The 19,570-nt window shown below is 46.8% G+C and overlaps 1 protein-coding gene across 1 annotated transcript in view; it reads right to left on the minus strand.

Annotated features, from left to right (window-relative positions):
* Positions 1-19,156, minus strand: part of PPID (peptidylprolyl isomerase D) — a 103,850-nt gene extending 84,694 nt beyond the window's left edge. The window contains exons 1-3 of the mRNA XM_078676995.1: positions 18,975-19,156; positions 17,844-17,984; positions 8,346-8,452 (exon numbers count right to left, since the gene is read on the minus strand). Of these exons, the coding sequence (XP_078533121.1) occupies positions 8,346-8,452; positions 17,844-17,984; positions 18,975-19,059 (333 nt within the window). The 5' untranslated portion in view covers positions 19,060-19,156. The remainder of the gene's footprint in view (positions 1-8,345; positions 8,453-17,843; positions 17,985-18,974) is intronic.
* Between the last annotated feature and the right edge of the window lie 414 nt (positions 19,157-19,570).

The raw sequence follows: 19,570 nt of genomic DNA on the forward strand, positions 1-19,570 counted from the left end.
CCTCAAAAACAGCAATGAAAACATTAGAACCACCCCCACCCCGGCCCTACCCCCCCCCCCAACTTCCACATCCAAAGAGGAGCAGCAGAATGACCCCCAACCCCACACCCACCACCACTCCCCCCCCCCCCCCCCAAATCAGGCTGCGATTCCAACCCACCCCACCCCGGGAACCCACAACTAGGAGGAGGAGGAAGAACACCAGTACGATAGGGAATTATCCCGTAGGGGCATGGCAGGGCTAGGCTGACTCCCCTGCAGTGAAGCAGGGTGGCAAAGATAGAGTGGAGACAGGCATCATTGGAAAGGAAACATAAAACACTTCTGTTATTGTCACGGAGGCGATCAGCACCATCAGGCAAGGATTTGGATGGCGCTGATCGTGCCGATTTCTCAAGCTTCTTGGCGAACGCCAGGGCCTCTCTAGGTTCAGGAAAGAAAATAGTTTTTCGCCGGGTAGGCCAGGGAGTACGAGACCTCATGCTTCTGTAGGATTCGCTTGGCAGGTAAATATTTGCGCCGGGCCTCCTGAACTGTGAGGGTGTAGTCCGGATAAAAAGAGTGTGAGTTGCCCTGATGGGTGATGGTACCTCTATCCCGTGCCGCAGGGAGTATGGCATCACGGTCCCGGTAATTTAACAATTGTGCGATAATAGGGAGTGGGGGCAACCTGCAACCAGGATGGGGGCCAAGGGAGCGGTGTGCGCGTTCCCCAACACACACTGTGGAGAGAACATCACCGAAAAGTTCCTTGGTCAGAGTCTCCACATAGTCCTCCATGCGGGAGATGTGGGTTGATTCAGGAAGGCCCATTATATGGAGATTCCTCCGACGGGAGCGCGCCTCCAAGTCCTCATTTTTCTCCCAGATAACTGCTAGGATTTTGTCCATTTGGAGCAATTTTTGACGACCTTGTGTAGCGGCATACTCAGCGTCAGACACCCTGGACTCAACATGGAGTAGGCGATTGTCATGGGTGTCCACACGGGCTTTTAATGAGTCAAGGCGGGCAGAGAGTTGGTCCAGCTGAGTAGGGATGGCTTTTAGGTAGTCTTCACAGGAAGGGGGGGCGCCTCCATGATGGCAGCTGTGTCACCTCCCTCAGAACTGGAGCTGTCCTGACGGGATGACCTGCAGAGGTCGAAGGCGATCTTTGGCTTATTCGGGTCTGTCTTCCCCATGATAAGTAAAACCCCCGACTGGCAAACGTTGAGGAATGGCAGGGCTGATGTGAGGGCTCTAAACTCGGATAGATGCAACGGGTATGGAGAACCCACCTTTCAGCTACAATAGAGGTTGGCAGTCGTGCAGCCGAGGCGCCTCAGAGGTGGTACGGAGTATAAAGGACAGCAGGAGCAATAGTGTAGCTAGGCAGACAGTATCCCACCAGAGGGACACCTCACTTGGTTGCCAGACTGAGGGGGAAAGTCGGCGGGGTCCCAGCAAAGTTGAGGCCAACCTTAGGTGAGCAGAACAACCTGCAGAGTTATAGAGGGCAGAGCGGGGTGAGGGGCAGAGAGCCCGTAACAAGGGGGGCACCCGCCCTAGTCGGAATCGCCCCCGCAGAAGACCAACGTGGAGTATATGGAGATGGGGGGGGGGGAGCAGGCACCGCAAGGTTGATCACAAAATGGCAGCTCACCGCGCATGGGCAGCCAGACTAGACCACTGCGCGGAGAGGGCAGAGCAGCACGATGACGCTCCCCAGGCTGCAGGCGTCCAAGATATGAAGGGGAGGCAGGTGAGGAGGAAAGACACAGGTGGGTTCCCCGGGGCACCACCGCAGGGACTCGCTGAAATCCGGGCACCACCGGCGGGGGGCGCTCTGCACAGAGATCCACGTGTGGAGGATTTGGTGGTCGAGAGCAAGAACCTAGGCCGGGTTAAACGTCGGCCAGCCAGGCCAGTGCGCCACTCTTCCGTGGCGATGGCCCACCAGGTGGCTGCAAGGGCAACTCCGATGTGCGCCAGAAGTCCGATCCCCACTTTATTATGTGCTGGGGAACCCAGGACCGAGGTCAAGGAGATCCGGGCACAGGCAGGCCGCCAGGAGAAGCAGGCGCAGGACTGGACTTTGGCCGATGGCGTCCACTCAGCAGGGCGGTAAGGAGGGCAAGAGGGGGGCGCGCACCAAGCAGGGGCTGCACCGGCGAGGAGGACCGCCGATCCAGTCACCGGGTCCGGGCACCAGTGGCCGCCATCAGATGCTGCCGGGGGAGGATGAAAAATAATGTCGTCTAGGCCGCGGTGCCCCGGACTGGGCGGTGCACCTCGCAGGCCTCCAACTGCGCCAGCAATAGCCCCAGAGTCGATACCACGAAGCGCTGTATCCAGATTGCTCACCAGCAGCGTAGCGTGTGGCGCCAAGAGCCCGCGCAGCTCCGGAGGGAGTTGGAACGACCCTCGCGGGAGCCAGCGCATAGGTCCAGCGCCGGCTGCAAAACTGTGTATCCCAGCCGCTGAACCGAGTCGGAGAGTAGAGTCAATAAAGGCCTCTCACTGTGCGGAATCAGGAAACAGCTTCGAAGTGCAGGTAGGATGAAAATGCCCGCAGGATCTTGTCGGATTAGGATGCTTGGCCGCAGAGCCGACTCAAGAGTGCAGCCATTTTGCAGCCGGCCAAGCCACGCCCCCATGTTTGTATTGCACTTAATATTTTAAGAAGTCTTCAATGTTCCAAATTACTGATTTAAAGATTTTGAATTAAGCATTGAATCCAATATCCTAATACGTGATTTATTTTTTCTGATTGCTATTTGAAAGGTTTTAAATCTCATCTTTAGGGACACGTTACCTCGTCTATTATTGAGGAAAACACAGTCACTTACCCCGCATTAGGCACTTTATTTCTAACAAGTCAGATTATCAGAAATAATGTCAACACCATTATCGACTGTGCAGCTCAAGCATTTTGGCCTAGGTTCTAAACGTTCTATCACCAGAAGCCTCAGGCAGCTATTTTGATGCAAATTCAACAGTTTACTGCTTCATCAAAGTTGACTGCTTTGCACAAATAATCATTTGCAAAGCCTTTTCTGGGTAAAGATTGAGATTTGTGTTAATGGTCATGGGGAGTCTGTGCCTTCTATTTATGTGTATGTACTTAAGTAACTGACAAATAAAAACTATATAAACAATAGACCAGTGGTTCCCAAACTGGGGTCCCTGGACCCCTAGGGGTCCATGACACATTCCAAAAAAAAGGCCTACAGGTATAGAGGACAAATCTCACACCTTGAAGACCCCTTTGCCTTATGTAACATTTTCTGTACACTGATTTGCACATTTATGATTCATTGTCTCTGCCCTACACTGGTATAAGAGATGCTATGAAACAAATGCAATACATGTGACAGAGGAGCTATGGAGAGATAAGAAGCACTGTCGGTGGGTGATAATGAGGGAATCATTGAGGAGTCCCAACAAAAGATAGTTGTATCCTGCTACAAAGTAAGGTCATCATTTACTATGCTTTAAAAGCTAATACAATTCAATATATAATGACAAATGTATGTGAAATGCACCATTTTTTCCAAATTTTATGGGGGGGGGGGGGGGGCGACAGCCCCCCAAGGGTCCTTTTGTAGTTGTCAGGCTCACTCGCTACACTTGGTGCGCACAGTGGAGGGACTGTTCTGACAACATTTGCCAGGGCTGCCTTGAGTTTCCAGTGCGGCCCTGGCAGAAGCCGCATGCCGCAAAATAAGAGCAAACACGGAAAAGCTAGTTGCCGAGGTGCAGCACCAACCATCCAATTAAAATCTTTAGATTTTTGCAAACTTTTTCAATATAAAATAATCAAATCTTTAGCTATTAGAGTATTTGTTTGGCATGCACTTGTTTGTGTATTTTTCACGGACTTCTGTTTTTTTTTTAAACAAATTTTATTCGTCTGCACATACAAAGAATGCATAGCTCCGAAGCCCCGGAGTCTGGTGCACACAGTATTCAAACAATATGGACATCGTCAGACGTTTTCATAAAATACGAACATCCCCCACTCAACCCTCCCCCCCCCCCCTAAGTGCGCTGCAGCCGTCTACTAGATAACAAGGAAAGTCAGTACATGCCATGATCACAAGCCAGACCCATCCGAGCTCCACCCGAGCCCCCTCAGCAACCCCCATCTGTTAAATTGTCAGGAGGGCATCGCTCTCAGGTGGAGTATCCAAGTCCAGACCGCGGTAATCTGCCCACCTCTTGAAGTGCTTACGGGGGGCACCCTCTGGCCTGAAATATGGGTTGCTCCAGCCCCATGCAAAAATCCATACCGTTCTTCCAGGCGGCCAGGGGCTGGGCCCGGGGCGCCTTCCAGGCTTTAGCAATGTCCCGTTTTGCCAATGTCAGTCCCAGCAACAATAGGTGTCGTTTCTACCTATTACCCCCAATTCCCTCCAGAACATGTAACAAGGCCAATTTCGAGTCTCTAGGAAGCTCCCAGGCCAGCACCTCCGATACACACCTGAAAACTCCGGTCCAGAACCTATGCAATTCCGTGCACCCCCAGGTGGTATGTAGACGTGTGCCCACCTCCGACTCAATTGTAAACAGTCCGGAGAACCTATCATGCCTGCCCTCCACAAGAGCTCCCTGGTGAAATAGGTGCGGTGCAGGTATTTGAATTGTATTAGTCTCAAGCGTGTGGAAATTGCCGCCCCCCTAGGACTTGCCAGGGCCTCCACCCAGTCTTCCTCCCCCAGCTCTCCCACATCCTGGACCCACGCAGCCCGGAGTCTCTGTAAGTCAGGGGAACAGTGTCGAACCAGAGTCTGGTAGATACGGGACAGTTTTTTGTCTGGCAATTCCCCCATAAATAGCTTGGCCTCGAGCGGGCTGAATTCAGGAAGCTGGTCAACGTCAGTCAGATACGGAGTCAGTGCGTGCCGGAACTGAAGGTAGCGAAAGAACTGGGAGCGTGGCATCTCGAATTCGTCTCGTAGGTTTTGAAAGGACTTCAGGGTGCTACCTGATAATACGTCTCCCAACGTGGAGATGCCTATTGCACACCACCCCGCAAACCCCGTAGGGCCTCCAAGTGGGGCAGGCTGGGTGGGCCATTGCGCCAGAGGGGGGTCCACCTGAGTAAGTACATTCCACCAGCCCATTCTGCGCAGCGTCTGCCGCCAGACCGAAAAGACTACTTGTGTGGCAGATGGAAGACCCCACCGAAGCAGCGCCGAATACAGCAGCTTATGGACCACCAATCATTAAGGACAAAGAGGTGCGCTGCTTGGTAGTAAGAGAGTACATCAGACGTGGCGAGGTCACCAGTGTATGTCGAGAGGAAGCACGTCCGCAATGCCACCCAGACAGCACCCCCCTCCCAGAGGAACCCACCCAGTGCAGAAACCTGCTGGAACCAGCGAGGCGGAATCGGGTATGGATGATTCTGCAGATGGTACGCGAGCCGCGGGAGCGCCACCATTTTGAATATAGCTGACCTCCCGTATATGGTCAGTGGCATACGAGACCAAACCTTCATGTCCTCGCGGGTGTGATCCCAAACCGGGGTGAGGTTGCGTACGGACTTGTTTGAAATTTAAATAGTACAAATTGCTTGGGGGTCCCCAGCTTCCAGTAGTGACTTAATGGGGGTCCTCAGGAGTCAAAAGTTTGGGAACCACTGCAATAGACGACCAGTTTTTTTTCTTCTGAACTGCAATATCGATTCCATCTTTACTTTGTGTAGCAGAGATGCAGATACAACACCTACGAACCTCACGGTCCCAAAGAATCACCTACAGAGTGCCCAAGGAGTCCATGCTGTCATCGACAAGCTCTACATGAAGCCATTAGGTGCTCTACTCACATAACAGCATCGGGATTCACCAATATGTCGATAATACCCAACTCTATTTGAAAGTCTCATCCGCTTCAGATATACAACACTGCCTGCATCAGGTTCTAGATGTCCAGCACCTACCTTACAGTCAGCCAAGACAGAAATCCTGCTTTGAACTCCAAGTTTCGTGAATGCAAGTCACCTGGATTCACCACGGACACCAACCTCACACACAAGAAATATACTGGCAAAAAAAACAAGCATTTGCAATGCAATAGGTCTCGCATTTACACGAGTTTGAGCTATTGGCTTTGTAGACAATAACTTATTTCTGTTTTGGTTTTTAAGACTCAAATGAAAGGCATTAACATTTACAATGCCAATAGCTTAAACTTGTGTAAACGTGAGACCTTTAGCGCTCCAGAAACAGATACTTAAACTGAAACGATGTGCACCAAATGGGGCGAAAACATACACCTGCAAATGAGACACTGTAATTTTTCAAAATCAAATGTAGAAAGGAAAAATGGGCAGCTTTTACATTACGGAATATAAAAGAAATATGCATCTAGATTTGTAATGTTTCCCTGCAATACTGTGATTTAAAAATTAAAGCATCGCTTTACCTGTCGGCCGGTCCTTGCAGACTCCTTGTGTGCGGCGAGGGCATCTGGCAGAACCCTCTGCCCTCGATGAGTGGCGTTACAGGACACGGGACTGGCACGGCGGTGGGGAGGGACCTCTGGTTCAGGGGCACGGGGGCTACGAGAGATTTCAGTGTCTGGGCCTATGCACAGTCTGACAGGGTATGAGAAGATGTGAAGACCCCTCCGTCCCGCATGTGATCCCTGGTTCCCCGCCCGAAATACGAGCTGAGCTGCAAGTCTGGACCTGTAGCCATGCCGCTGAAAATACACTTTGTCTACCGGTAAGACGGCGCAGCTGTCAGTGGAACTGCAGCAGGGGGTGATGTGAAATGCAGCAAGATGGGGTGTGAAACACAGCGCCGTGAGCGTTTACCTTTACGCTGGATCTGCTGATGCGAGTGTCCGCCTCCATGCTCTCTCCCCCGTCCTTGCACGAGGGGGCCCGCAGCTTGTATGTGGAGGTGGGCTTTACCGGAGCCCCCGGGGCCGGGCAGCACTCTGTAACAAGCATTATGGGCGTTGTATCAAAGTACAAGGCCATGGCGATTGCTGCTCTTTGGGAGGTGTCAAAGAAGAAGACTCTTCAGGACATCACGCGCAGCCTGGTAGCTAGCAAAGATGTGATCGTGCGTGTGCACATCTGCTGTCAGGGCGCAAGCTGAAAACACACTCTACCTGTACGCGTCCACATCTCATGTCCTTGGAGGTGTACAAACGCTGCCATACGCGTGCACAACTGCAGTCCTTTGTGCATATGCACATGTCCTGTCCCTCTTCCGACTCACGTCAACAACAATAGATCTCGCTAGCAACAGCGCTTCCCGCTGCATCGCTAGGCGAGACCTAACAAAGGATGTTTATTACCAGATCACTATAACAATTTCTTCCACAGAATCACTTCGTAACTGCTAGTCAGGCCTTCGTACTCTCACATGTGGATGATGGTAACACCCTGCTCCATGCTCTCCTGAGTCCATACTGGCACCCCTTAAGGGCATCCTACACGCTGCAGCATGTCTCATCCAGGGCATAAAGTATGATCACATCACCCCCATTCTGAAGGAACTCCATTGGCTGCCCTTGCCAGGCTACACCCTCTTCAATATGAGCTCCATCTTTTACAAATCCTTTTACAACCAGCACCCCTGCTTATCTTACAGACAAGCCCAACATCTCTGGTGGTTCTCAGCACACCACAGCCAGTGCACCATCAGACTGGAGACTAATCCGTGAAATAAGAAAATACAAGGTTGCAGATCATTTCCACCTATGCACCCAAGGTCTGGAACAACATCCCTGTAACCATCAGGACCACTCCAATGTTGCTCCACTTAGGGAGAGAGAGAGAGCTAGAAGACACCAATCTTTGTATTAATAGTTCACAAACTAACTACCGCTATCAATCATTATGTTTTTGCTGGTCTTTGACGCTGTACAACACTATGCTGTCTTTTAGTTTGGTTCGTGCTACATACAAACCTGAAGGTGTATGATTTCAATAATAAATATAGTGATGAATTGAATGTAACACCTACGAAACTTGCAGAAACAGATTCAGCTAGTGAGTAAACTGGTTACACATTTGAAATATATAGAACAAGTAGCTTCTTAAGGACTATGTTGCCATATCTGCTTAAGTGAATGCAGACCATTTAGTATTTTAAAATTATGTCCAATCATTATCAACCTAGGGTTTGTATGACATCACAAACCAATCTGATTTATGGTCCAACTGTAGCCTTTTATCGAAAATATCAAAAGTACCAGGTAGCATAAGTCCAAACTGGTATAGGGAAGCCAGAGCTGTATCCTAGCACCCCTTTAGCAAGATGATCATCCCTTCTAGTAGTCTTGTGTGAAAATTCAAGTGGAGCACACTTGGTAAACAGACTATGCTTTTATTCCAAAAACATTACCTTATAGTGAAAATGTTCATCTTCAAATTTTTCGCCATATATACTTTCTCCTCCAGTGCCATCTTGGTTTGTGAAGTCTCCTCCCTGGAGCATGAACTTTTTTATAACTATAAAAAATAAAAAATAAAACTACTATACCACTTTTATACCATAAACAAAACAACTTTGTAATATCATGAGTCGTAACAAAATAATTTGAAAACAATTTATGGGCATTTTAAAGAAGGAAGCCATTAAAAAAAAAAGCGGAACGGAATAGTAAACTAGCTTAACAGCAGTAATTATAAAGAAGAAAACCTACAGCAGGTGCATGTAAGAAAAACCACAAGATAGAAATAAGACTATGTCTAAAGTGCAACTGAAAAAGTACCTCATTTCCGATGTGTTGGCATAACCGAGTTTCAAAGACCGGTGCAAATGTTCATTTTTCAGCCATACCAAATGCATTAACATATCAGCAAGACTTACCTCTTCACAATGGTAATAGATAGTGTATTGGTTTTCCAGCAATTAATGGCAGGACATCTCCTTAATAAGGGAGGCCCTACAGAGCTTTTTTTTTTTTTTTTAATCTATTGACTAGGTTAGCGCATCCCAAACCAAACTAATGTCAAAAGGTGTTGCACTACACTACACCTATGTGAACATTCAGCGAGAGTTGGCGGAAAGCAATGGCGATTCTTTAATATACTGGAAAATAACAGCAATAGACAATTTTCGTTCTGCTAACCTACAACAGGGTTTTCTGTGTGAGTTCTCTGTATAAAGTGATAGCCTCTCAGCAATTCTAAAAAGTCAGGTTGTTTTTAGAGCCTTCACGGTCACAACATACTGGTGCTAATGTGTTAATAAATTTAAATTCTCAAAGCCAGTCATCTGAACATTGAATCAAGTCCCAATTTAAAAACAAATAAGCAGGTCCGTTTTCTGTCCCGTGGATTGCCCTCAGCAGTGTGTCCCTCGGCGCTTCGTGCGCTCCACCTCTTCCAATTTTAGCCACCTGCGTATGTTGTGATGATTTGAATGAATGTTGGTCGCCACCACCAGGGTTGAGGGTGGGGGGTGGGGGGGGGGGGGTGGGTTGTTATGTTGGGAATGTTTATCTCTTTATTGCGACAGGTTTTGCTTACATGGGCATACGATTTGGCCTATCTTTGGTCTGTGACCGAGACTGAGTCGCTCCTCCTCTTTGAGATTTGGGACTTACTACGGCACAGTGAGCGTGCCTCGCCACCGCTGGAGGCTCCAACATAAGACTTTGGCGTTGCTAAGCTGTCGCTCGCGGTTCTTGAGAACATGTTCTAAAGCACCCCCTGTGTGGGGATACATGGCGGAATGTCGCCTGTTCCTTCCTATTTCTCTTGCTCACTCTTCCACTGTTTTTCCTCTCTTTTCTACTTCTATGATATAACTTGCAAAATAAAAATTTTACAAAAAAAAAAAACAAATAAGCACCGCAGCTAGTATTGAGAATCTGAATTTGTACATTGAAAACATTTGCATATCACATAGGAAAGAGGTCATGCTCCTTTCCTTGCTAAAAATCAATGAAATATCAATGCTTTGCATCCACTCTTGACTATGTACGGAACAGACATTTCCTGCCTCAGTCACTGACAATCAGAAAGGGGACAAGTCCCCTTCAAGCAAAGGCATTTCTTCGACTTTCCAGAAGGAGGCATCCTGTAGGAAACACTCTTCCATACAGACATCCATTTAATCCATGCTCCAATTACTGCGATTGTTACCGCAGATAGAAATGTTCCACACAATCGCAGATCACATTTCACACCCATTTGTTTAAACAATACTTTTATGACTGAGATTTTCTCATCTAAACCTATATAATGCGTTGGATGCCCAAGCCATATAGAGCAAGACATTGGTGTTGCTGAAGCTCTCCTTTACGAAGTTAAAGTATTGCCTTAAATGAATTGGGAACACTATAATCTTTTACTCAACTAGCGAAACCATGATCCAATTGCTTTATCTCGTTTGGAAACATTATGAACAAAGCCTAAATGTGATACTTTTTACCCATTGCTCCAATTCTTCCTGATCAGTAACACGGTCAGTGCTCCTATGGGCCACCTCATAACACACAACTGTAAAGTAAATGTTTCCTTTGCAGAGTTAATGGCAAGGGGTTGCAATGCTGGAAAACTCAAGGTTCAGGTTTTGTAGGCCCATGCAGGCCTCTGCTATGTATTCACTGCATACACACACCAAGCACAAGCTCTTTAAGATAATATCCATGCTCAGCAACTCCGATCCTCTGACCAACCGTGGCACCCCTTTCTAAGGCACTCTGCGACACACTGACAAAGTGCTTCGAACAAAAAATTCAAGAAATCAGCATCCCATCTCAGATATAAAGTCAGGTCCGGAGGCCATTCAAGCTACCACGGATATCATAGAGAGAATGGTTCACGGAGATACAAAGGGAATGAATCAGTAAATTTCCTTGATGCGGGCAGGCTTTAAAAGTCCATCCAGAAAGCCATAGGGGTTCCCGCCCCACTGGACTGCCGAAGGATTTTCCTTTCTGGATGGACTATTAATGCCTACTTGAATTTCTGCCGCATCGAGGAAATGTACTGATTCATTGCCTTTGTATCTCCGTTAACCATTCTCTCAATGATATCCTTGGTAGCTTGAATGGCCTCCGGACCTGACTTTATATCGTTTCCGAGGTAGTTCTGCGGATTACAGATCCTGTTTTATCATACCGTCAGGCCTTATCCCCGACTTTGTTAAAAGAACTCTAGCGAATATTTCTACAGGTGTGTTTGTGCGTCCAACTCGACCTAACCATCTCTGCCCTGGTGAAGGTGTTGCCCTGCCCTGGGCCATACACCAAAACGCGCATAGGCGTTTAACTCTGCTCGTGTTTCTGGACTTCGTTCCCGCTTACCATTGGGATGATACACGAGATCTTTCCATCTCAACATCAGTTGCCAGCTTTCCCATCTTGATTAATGTGTGATGTTTCAGGAAGTGGTTTTGTAGAATGAATGAATGTTATTATGAGTGAATATTAGTATGAATGATAACTATGAATGTGATGTGTGGGACATTGTATATTATTACTGTTGATTTCTATGTATTTATGTATTGCTGAAGCTTGATAACTATATTTGGCATGATGATAAAAATATTTTTGCTAAGTAACTCGAAGATTGAAATATGTAATTGTCAGCCCTAGTCACTTGTGTATAATATTGGGACCCCTCCTTGGGCCCATTTTGTGCTATCCATAGATATAGGCATGTGGCTCTTGTTAGTGTTGGTTCTTCATATATTTCCCAATGTGCCACCTAAACTTACATGATTTTCTACTTTTAATACTTTTCATAATTACATTTTCACTTTTAGAGACATTTATTTTCAAGAAGTGGCCCACTGTATATTTTTGTAGTGATACCAGCTTTCTTTTTAACCCAAGAGGGGTTCGGTCCATTACTACAATATCATCTGCATATAAAAGACATGCAAAAGGCCAGGTACTTATCTTTGGTGCATCTCCATCAGTTTGAGCCAAGCAGTCGGGTAAACTGCTATACAAAGAGAAAATAGCAGCGGTGGTGACAAGCAGTCTTGTTTCAAACTATTTTCTGTAGGGATTACATCTGATAAACTTTGATTTCCACCCATTAATATCTGGCACCAAGTTTGAGAATGTAGTGCAATAATTAATGATAGATGGGGTGAAGGCAAACCCATCTTACAATTTTCTCTATAACGGTCGATCTACCTTATCGAAGGCTATTGAAAAATCTATGAAATCCAAGTATACATTTGAATTACAAGTAATTGTGTATTTCTCCTCAATTAATGTCAACATAAAAATATTGTCTAGAGTGGAATGATTTTTCCTAAAACCTGATAGTTCTATGGGGAGGATTTTCTGTTCCATCACCCATTCCGTGAGGTGATCGAGGATAGTACGTGCAAATATTTTCCCCGCCGTATCCAGTAAGGCTATTTGTCGATAATTACCTGGGTGTTCTCTAGGGCCCTTTTTGTACAGAGGAATTAAAATACTTCCCGACCAGGATGGTTGTGTTTTCCCCTGGGAGTAGCAAAGATTAAATAGTGGAGCTAGATAGGTAGCCCACAAAAGTGGCTCCTTTTTTATTACGGTCATGGGAATTTCATCAGGGCACATTGCTCCTGAGGATCTCATTTTTTTAATAGCTCCAGCCACTCCATCGATTGAATGTACGTAATTGGATACAGAAATTTTAGACTGGTCGGGTGTCACCATTTTTTACTTGAAGGAATTAAAATTTGCGTTATGCAGTTCTAACAAATGAAGTTTCCATTCATCTTCTTTTATGGGTATAGGGAGGGATTTCACTCTAGAGCCACAGCAGTCGGCGATTATTTCCCAATACCTTTTGGAATTCTTTTTTGAGGCTGCCGCTTTTAGCTGTATCCATGCTCCAGCTTCCTTTAATTGTCTTAGGGAGCATTTTTTCCTGTCTTTTCCTTAAAGTCTCAACCTCTCAACAGTAGGAAGCTGGCTCTTTAAGTGATATCAATAATCTGAGATACCATGTAAAGAGTCCAGGGGTTCCCTACTCGTGGACAGGGCTTGCTATGCAATCGCAAAGTGCTCTATAAAGAGGTACTCTGGTCAAGCAGCCTTAGGCTTAACACAGAGGAGTGTGCGACATCTACAAATACACAGAGTGATTAATAAATGAAAATACTACTCAAGAAGGAGATCCACACCAATTTATGAAAATAGCAAGTAGATTTGTATATATCTAGGAATCAGAGAGAAATTGTTTAGGTAAGTACGTTTTCTGATATAAATTCTTTTCACTTTAAAAAGTGCACACCATGCAATTTCTGAATTCTGCGTTATCCTATGGAAGAAGAACAAGCTCTGCAAACTGGTACAGTACATCGATTTATTGGACCAATCTCCAGGAGTTACGGTGATGGGCAAGATCCAAGGCAGCACAAACAGTGGCACGAGGGTGACCAGGGCAAATCAGCCTCGGGAGCGATATCAGTTTCAATGGGGATCAGTCTCTGTAAAAAGAGGCAGCAGGCTCCGGCTAGGAAGCAACTCGTGCTGAACCAGTAAGTGAATTCAGGCCTTGCATTGCTCTGTAACCACGAGAGGGGAGCGGGGGAAGAGCAGGTCACCTTTGGTCCTTCTCTTCAAAGCCATGGGGCTCCGGCTGCAGAGTTGTCTTTAGGCATCAAGGTTTTCCTTACCTGAGCAGTCACGGAGGCCTGAGTGCAGAGGCTGCAAGTGACGTTGGGGAGACTATTTATGTGGACCTTCACTTGTCAAAAAAGATAAAGAATACAGTTGTTACCTGCATCCCTCTTAAAGTCCACAATGAACCAGCAATGCCGCCCAAATTGTCTCTCCTATCATGGGGCACCCTCTACTTTTATATATCATTGACTCTGCTTTCCAGTACCAGTCCAGGGCATTTTCTCATTCCCCCAGTATTGGGGTGGACGTCGCCCCCCACTTCCTTGCAATGGTCCGTTTAGCAACTATTGCTACCAACCATAACTTCATATGTCAAGGCCAGTCTTCGTTAGCCTCCGTTATTCAAAGGAACCATTTGGGGTCTAGTAGAAATTCCACACCCACCACCTACGACATCTCTCGAGCGATCTTTATCCAGAATGCACGAATGCTCGGGCACTCCCAGAGCAAGTGATATAAGGATCCTCCAACCCGCACCCTGTGGCAGCTTGCATCTTCACACCTCCCTTTTCTAGAGATCACGGACATAGTGTATTACCCTATGTAGTATTTTGAGTTGCAGGAGTCCGAATCTGGCCCGGATTGCTACCTCCCTTGGGCCCTGGAGTACTTCCACCAATTGCTTGTCGTCTAGTGTGCAACATCTTGTTCCCATGTCTGCCTGAGTGAGGTCGTGGATCTGGAGCATTGTTGATTATTTTTTTTTTATAGAATAGGGAAACTGTCTTGTCACGTATCTGCTATGAAGCACTCGATCCACTAGTGGGCTGACCTCTATTATTGTTTCTCCTTCCCTGCTGTGTTTCCTAAGTGCATGTCCTTCCCTGCTGTGTTTCCTAAGTGCATGTCCTAATCGCATGTATAGAAGCCATTCCCACGTCCCATTGTGTAGTCTCGCTGCAGCCCTTTGAATGTGACATACGCTCCTCCTCTCCAGACGTCGCCTAGTGTCTCTGTTGCGAATTCCTATTAGGCGAACCCAGTTATACTGCCTACTTCCTTAAGAAAATCTCCTGCCCAGAAAGGAGTCACCTCAGAGTTTCTTTTCCCACCTCCGGTATTTCGTGGCCGCCTTCCACACCCTCACCACCGTCCGTGCATGGGTTGGGAGGAGTCCATCAACTCGCTTACTGAAGAGCAATGTCGGCAGACCTCACGATCCCATGGACAGTCTAACTACCCAATAAGCAGGATCTAGATTTGGGTGATCCCGCAGAGGGTCCAATGACCAGCGGTTCTTTAGATCCAGCGAGTGTTTTTATATGCATTTTACAGGGGACTAGACCAACTAATCCAAGGGAGACTCGAGGTGCTTCTGACTTCTGCAGGGGTCCGTCTTCCAGGGAGTACAGAGTTTTAGCTGAGGACGAGAGTTGTTTACTCAGTTCCTAAACTGTTGCTTCAGGGACACAGTATCCCTATTTTGCTTTGGTGCAGCAGGCAAAGTCCTTTTGTCTGCAACATAGGTCTCCTCTTGGTCCCTCCCAAAAAATAAGTTGTTCAGATCTGAGGTTCTGGTCTTAAATCCAACATTAAGGGGAGCGGGGGGACATAGTTAATGGGTAGCTAGTCCCTGCAGTTAATCCGCCCCTGAGGTGACCACACCCCATGGTGTAGGTCACCTTTTCTACCCAGAACCCACTATTGCTGCCCTCAAAGATGGCAGAATTCTATTTTAGGTGTACAGATCAGGCTGCTCAGCCTGGAGGCGTGGCCAGCTTTCCTGGAGGTGTACACCTCCTGCAAACCTACTTTCCCATCTTGCCCAATTGCACCGGGGGCAAGAAGAGGTCTGTGTCCTCTTCTCTGGGACAGACCAGAAGCATATTAGAGGTGGTGCAGCTTTTGAAGCTCACCGCTCTCATGTGCCACTTCACTAGCCAGCAGGGTAGGAGGGAGGTGTGACCTACTTCCTGCCCAGTCCTGGTTACTTACTCCTAGGAGTGATCACACTAACTGACATGAGGTGAGAATCCTGTCTTAGAGGCAGCAGGTGCAGGGAAATGCCTACTCATCAGCCAGAGCAAAGTGAAGCTGGGGCAACCAGGTGGGCAACTTCTAAGGTGCCCCCTGGATGCATGCCGGCCTTTCCTGACGCAAGATGTGTGTCAGGGAAGAGAAGGCACGTTGTTTGACACCAAACTCGACATATTTAGGTGATACCATAAACAAGCTAGCAACTCTAGTCTGCTCGGATGCAATTTCAATGTTATTCTATGGACAGCCTATCACCTATATTGTACTTTAATGGTAAAGACATTATAGAGACATAAGCTTGCACTTACAGGTCTACAGTCTTAATATACTACACATTTCCTCCTGGGAACAAGAGGCCTTATCCAGGGGTGCCCGACATATACTAAAAGCAGTGCATTTGACTGTTCCACACATGGCGAGGGCGCAGAAGAGATCGAGCAGTTTGCACTGCTCCTGCAGTATGCAATGGCAGACCTGTCAGTATTTATTTATTTAGTTTACTTGATTTGTCCAGTGTGGCACCAACCTGTGCTACATCCCTGGGGGTCCCTTTACTAGCTATGCCCTTGGTACCATGTATCAGGGACTTATAAGTGGGTAAAGTCTCAGTCGATTGCCAATTCACACAACAGTTTTAGGGAAAAGGCACTGGTCAGCAGGCGTCAATAGTCGAAAACCAGCATTGCGTCCACATGGGGGCAAAATGTGTGTGTGGGGGGGGCGGCTGGAAAAAGCCCTTTTTTCCTTACACTCCCCAGCCCATTTTTCTTCCCCTTGGCGTACTACCATATCTTTTCACCCAATCCTTCCACAGACATCCCCTTCCAGACACAACAACTATCAACCCTCTTCCCTACCTAATCAGCTGGTCCACACCTCTATACTCATACTACATCACAACAGTCCACCCCTTGCCAACACCCCCTTAACTGCTGCACTGTAATCTGACGGTGAAGGGTTGCTTTTTATGCACATTAGGTTATGGGTGACGTGTCACCAGTTTGACTAATGTTGCTTCTTGTAGGATCCTTACGTGGTTTCACCTAGTGCACCCTACACAGCAGTTCAGTATACAGATCCACATTTACACATGAATGGTGTGCTTAGTTTTGGCACACTTGTCCTGCCTGTCTACGCGAGGTCACCTGGTGTAGATTAGTGCAGTCAATTGGCCCTAGATTGCCAGGAAATCCTGCTGTAGCATAGATGTTTGCTTTGCACTCATTCTCTGCAAGGCATTCATCACTTACCAGAGTATTCTGCTAAAGGTTGACTAAGTGATACCAAGCACCAATCCTACTGTCTCCTGTGGGTTACCTATTGCAAAGACTTCTAGCGCTGCTAACATTTTTAGGGGGGTTGGGGCTAGGGAGGCAGTGGATCCCTATGCTGGCCTCGCGGACATCCCTACCGATGAGAATATGTTTGGTATGGTGCCCATACCGAGCCTGTACATACTCATGATCTCAACATGACCCATGTTAATACGTTGCAGCCTAACTGTCAATCCTGGCTCTTGCCTTGTATTGCTGCGCCATTTGAGGTCATTAATTGATAGCCTGGTTTCCATCCTCATGCTTCACGATATTTTGTAGCAGAACATTGATCTAGCATAGCATGATTTAGTGGCCTAGAAGTGCTGCAGTCATGGTGGTATACTGCAGAATGGAAGTGTGAGCTGCTGCAATCAATTTGTGAGAACGTTAGTTGCACATCCCTGTTTGAGGTCTAGGCCTATGTGCAGTTGCGTGTGAAATGATTCCCCCCCACCCCCCCAAAACAGTGTTTTTTGGCGGATTTTGCATTATTGGTTGGGGGGGGGGTGTATTGTTTTTACAACTTTTCTTTCATTCCCTACATTTTCAGGAAATGTAATCACCAGCTGTTGACTGGAAATACATGTATGCGGTACTTTCCACTGGTTTTTCTCATACGTGTAATTGGGTGTTATTTACAACATGCTGTACATAGCATGTGTCAAATACAAACCTAATCGTTTTTTATCCGTGATCACACTATTCGTTAGTCATGCACTATTCACTCCTGCATGCAGTAATTACCAGTACACCCAAATTATAATCAGGGCCTGTGTATTGCATAAAACCAAAGTAAGCTGCTCTTACGGTACATTAAAATACAAGGACGCCATCATGATTTACCACGGTTTCAGTTGCTGACTTGTGTTAATGACAATATCTGGGGGTGAAGTGCAACACACTAACCCAAATACAATTTCAAAACACTTGAAGATTTTTTTCAGTATAATACAAAATAAAACTCACTTCTGTGGAACGGACATCCTTTAAAATGAAGAGGTTTCTTAGATACAGGGCCGATGCCCTTTTCTCCAGTACAGAGCGCACGGAAATTCTCCGCTGTCTTGGGTACAATATCAGCAAATACCTCAAATACAATCCGACCAACTGAAAGAGATGAAGAAACGACACTACTGTCAGTTAAATGAATGGTTGCGTCTCACTACTGTGGGGCTACAACACCGCCTGGGATCATGCGCTATATCAGACTGCAATGAACGGTAAGGATATACAATACTGGTGTGGGGGTCACAGGGGTAACTCGTTCACCATCAATATAAAAGCAAAGAAAATCGAAAGTCTATTCTAGGTACACTACGGTTTACTGTAAACTAGCAACAGAGCGCCGCACCGGTGCTGCATATGGACTGCCATTTGAGCGTTGGTGTGTGTCTAGAATTACCTTCTTTTACAGCGCTTCACCCATCACCATAGTTACTCAACGGCCGGGTGTAGCCCGAATCGCCGCAGGGCCCGTGACAGACGCAGCAGGGCAGTATGCGCTACAAAAGCCCTCTACGGAGGAAAAGTGCCGTACATAGCGCGATATACGCTACTAAAAAAAACAATTATTTGCCACATTACGTTTATTATCCCAGCTTTCCAACATAAAACGTGTAAAAGCGTGTTACATATTACAAGCTTTAGGCCACAGGAGTTAACATGCAGCCTGCCACGCGGGTGAACAGAAGGGGCAGCGAACCCCTTTCAAAACCTGAAAATATTTAAGGGGTCGGTCAGGAAAGGATTCATGTGGAATGCCATGCTAAAGTCCCTAAAAGATCATACAACTCAATACAGCTCATATCTAATGTATAGTCGGGATTAATCATGTTTTAATCTCCGTTTTGCTTCCTTACCGCCTTCCTACTATGTAATGCAATTTTTTTTCAGTTTTTACAGTGTGTATGTAAAGTGCTCCGATACCTACGGGGCAAGCTAGCACTATATAACACTTAAAAATAAAAAAATAAAATGCTTAGCTAGATTGCGGGACTCCTTGTAAAGAGCCAATGTGACATAGACCGCGTGCAACTGGCGGGCGCTGGAAGCTCCTCTTATCCACCTCCCGCTCTCCGTGGCTAAACATTGCCTCACCGGACTCCCCGCCGATCTCTACGTCGAAAAATAGCCGAGGGTTGTCTGGACATGAAGGCTTGCTGACCGGTGCCGGGAAGGACATGCTGCTGCGGTTCCTGCAGACAGTCGATTAGTCTATTGTGCGGCAAATGCTATCCGACTCTGCACCGGCTCCGCACGAAACACACTTCCGCCTGCAGCCACCGGATATCCGCCTCCATGGTCCAATCACAGCACCGAGTAAGACGAACCGAACACCAGGAGCACTAGAACGAAATGTCATGGATGCAATGTTTGAAGACGTGTGTCTCGTAACTCGAGCCCCGGTTCTGTCTCATCTGACTACACAGCGCTGAGAGGATTGTTATGATAATAAAATGGCTTCCAGCTCGAAATGGGTGCATTATGAATGTCCTTCACAGGGTTGTAAAACAAAGGGAGCGCTACACTAGCGGCTGAAAGTGAGGCAGAGGTGCAACTAGAAAAGAGCAGGACCTATCAAATTCACAGCTTTAAAGTTGTAACAAATACAAGAAGATGGGTTTTTATCGCAGTACTTTGTTAGTGCATAGAAGAAGATTGTTTTTAAAGAACATGAAAGCGAAAGGTTGATT

The sequence above is a fragment of the Lissotriton helveticus genome, chromosome 2_1 (assembly GCF_964261635.1).
Source record: "Lissotriton helveticus chromosome 2_1, aLisHel1.1, whole genome shotgun sequence".
In the NCBI taxonomy this organism is placed as follows: domain Eukaryota; kingdom Metazoa; phylum Chordata; class Amphibia; order Caudata; family Salamandridae; genus Lissotriton; species Lissotriton helveticus.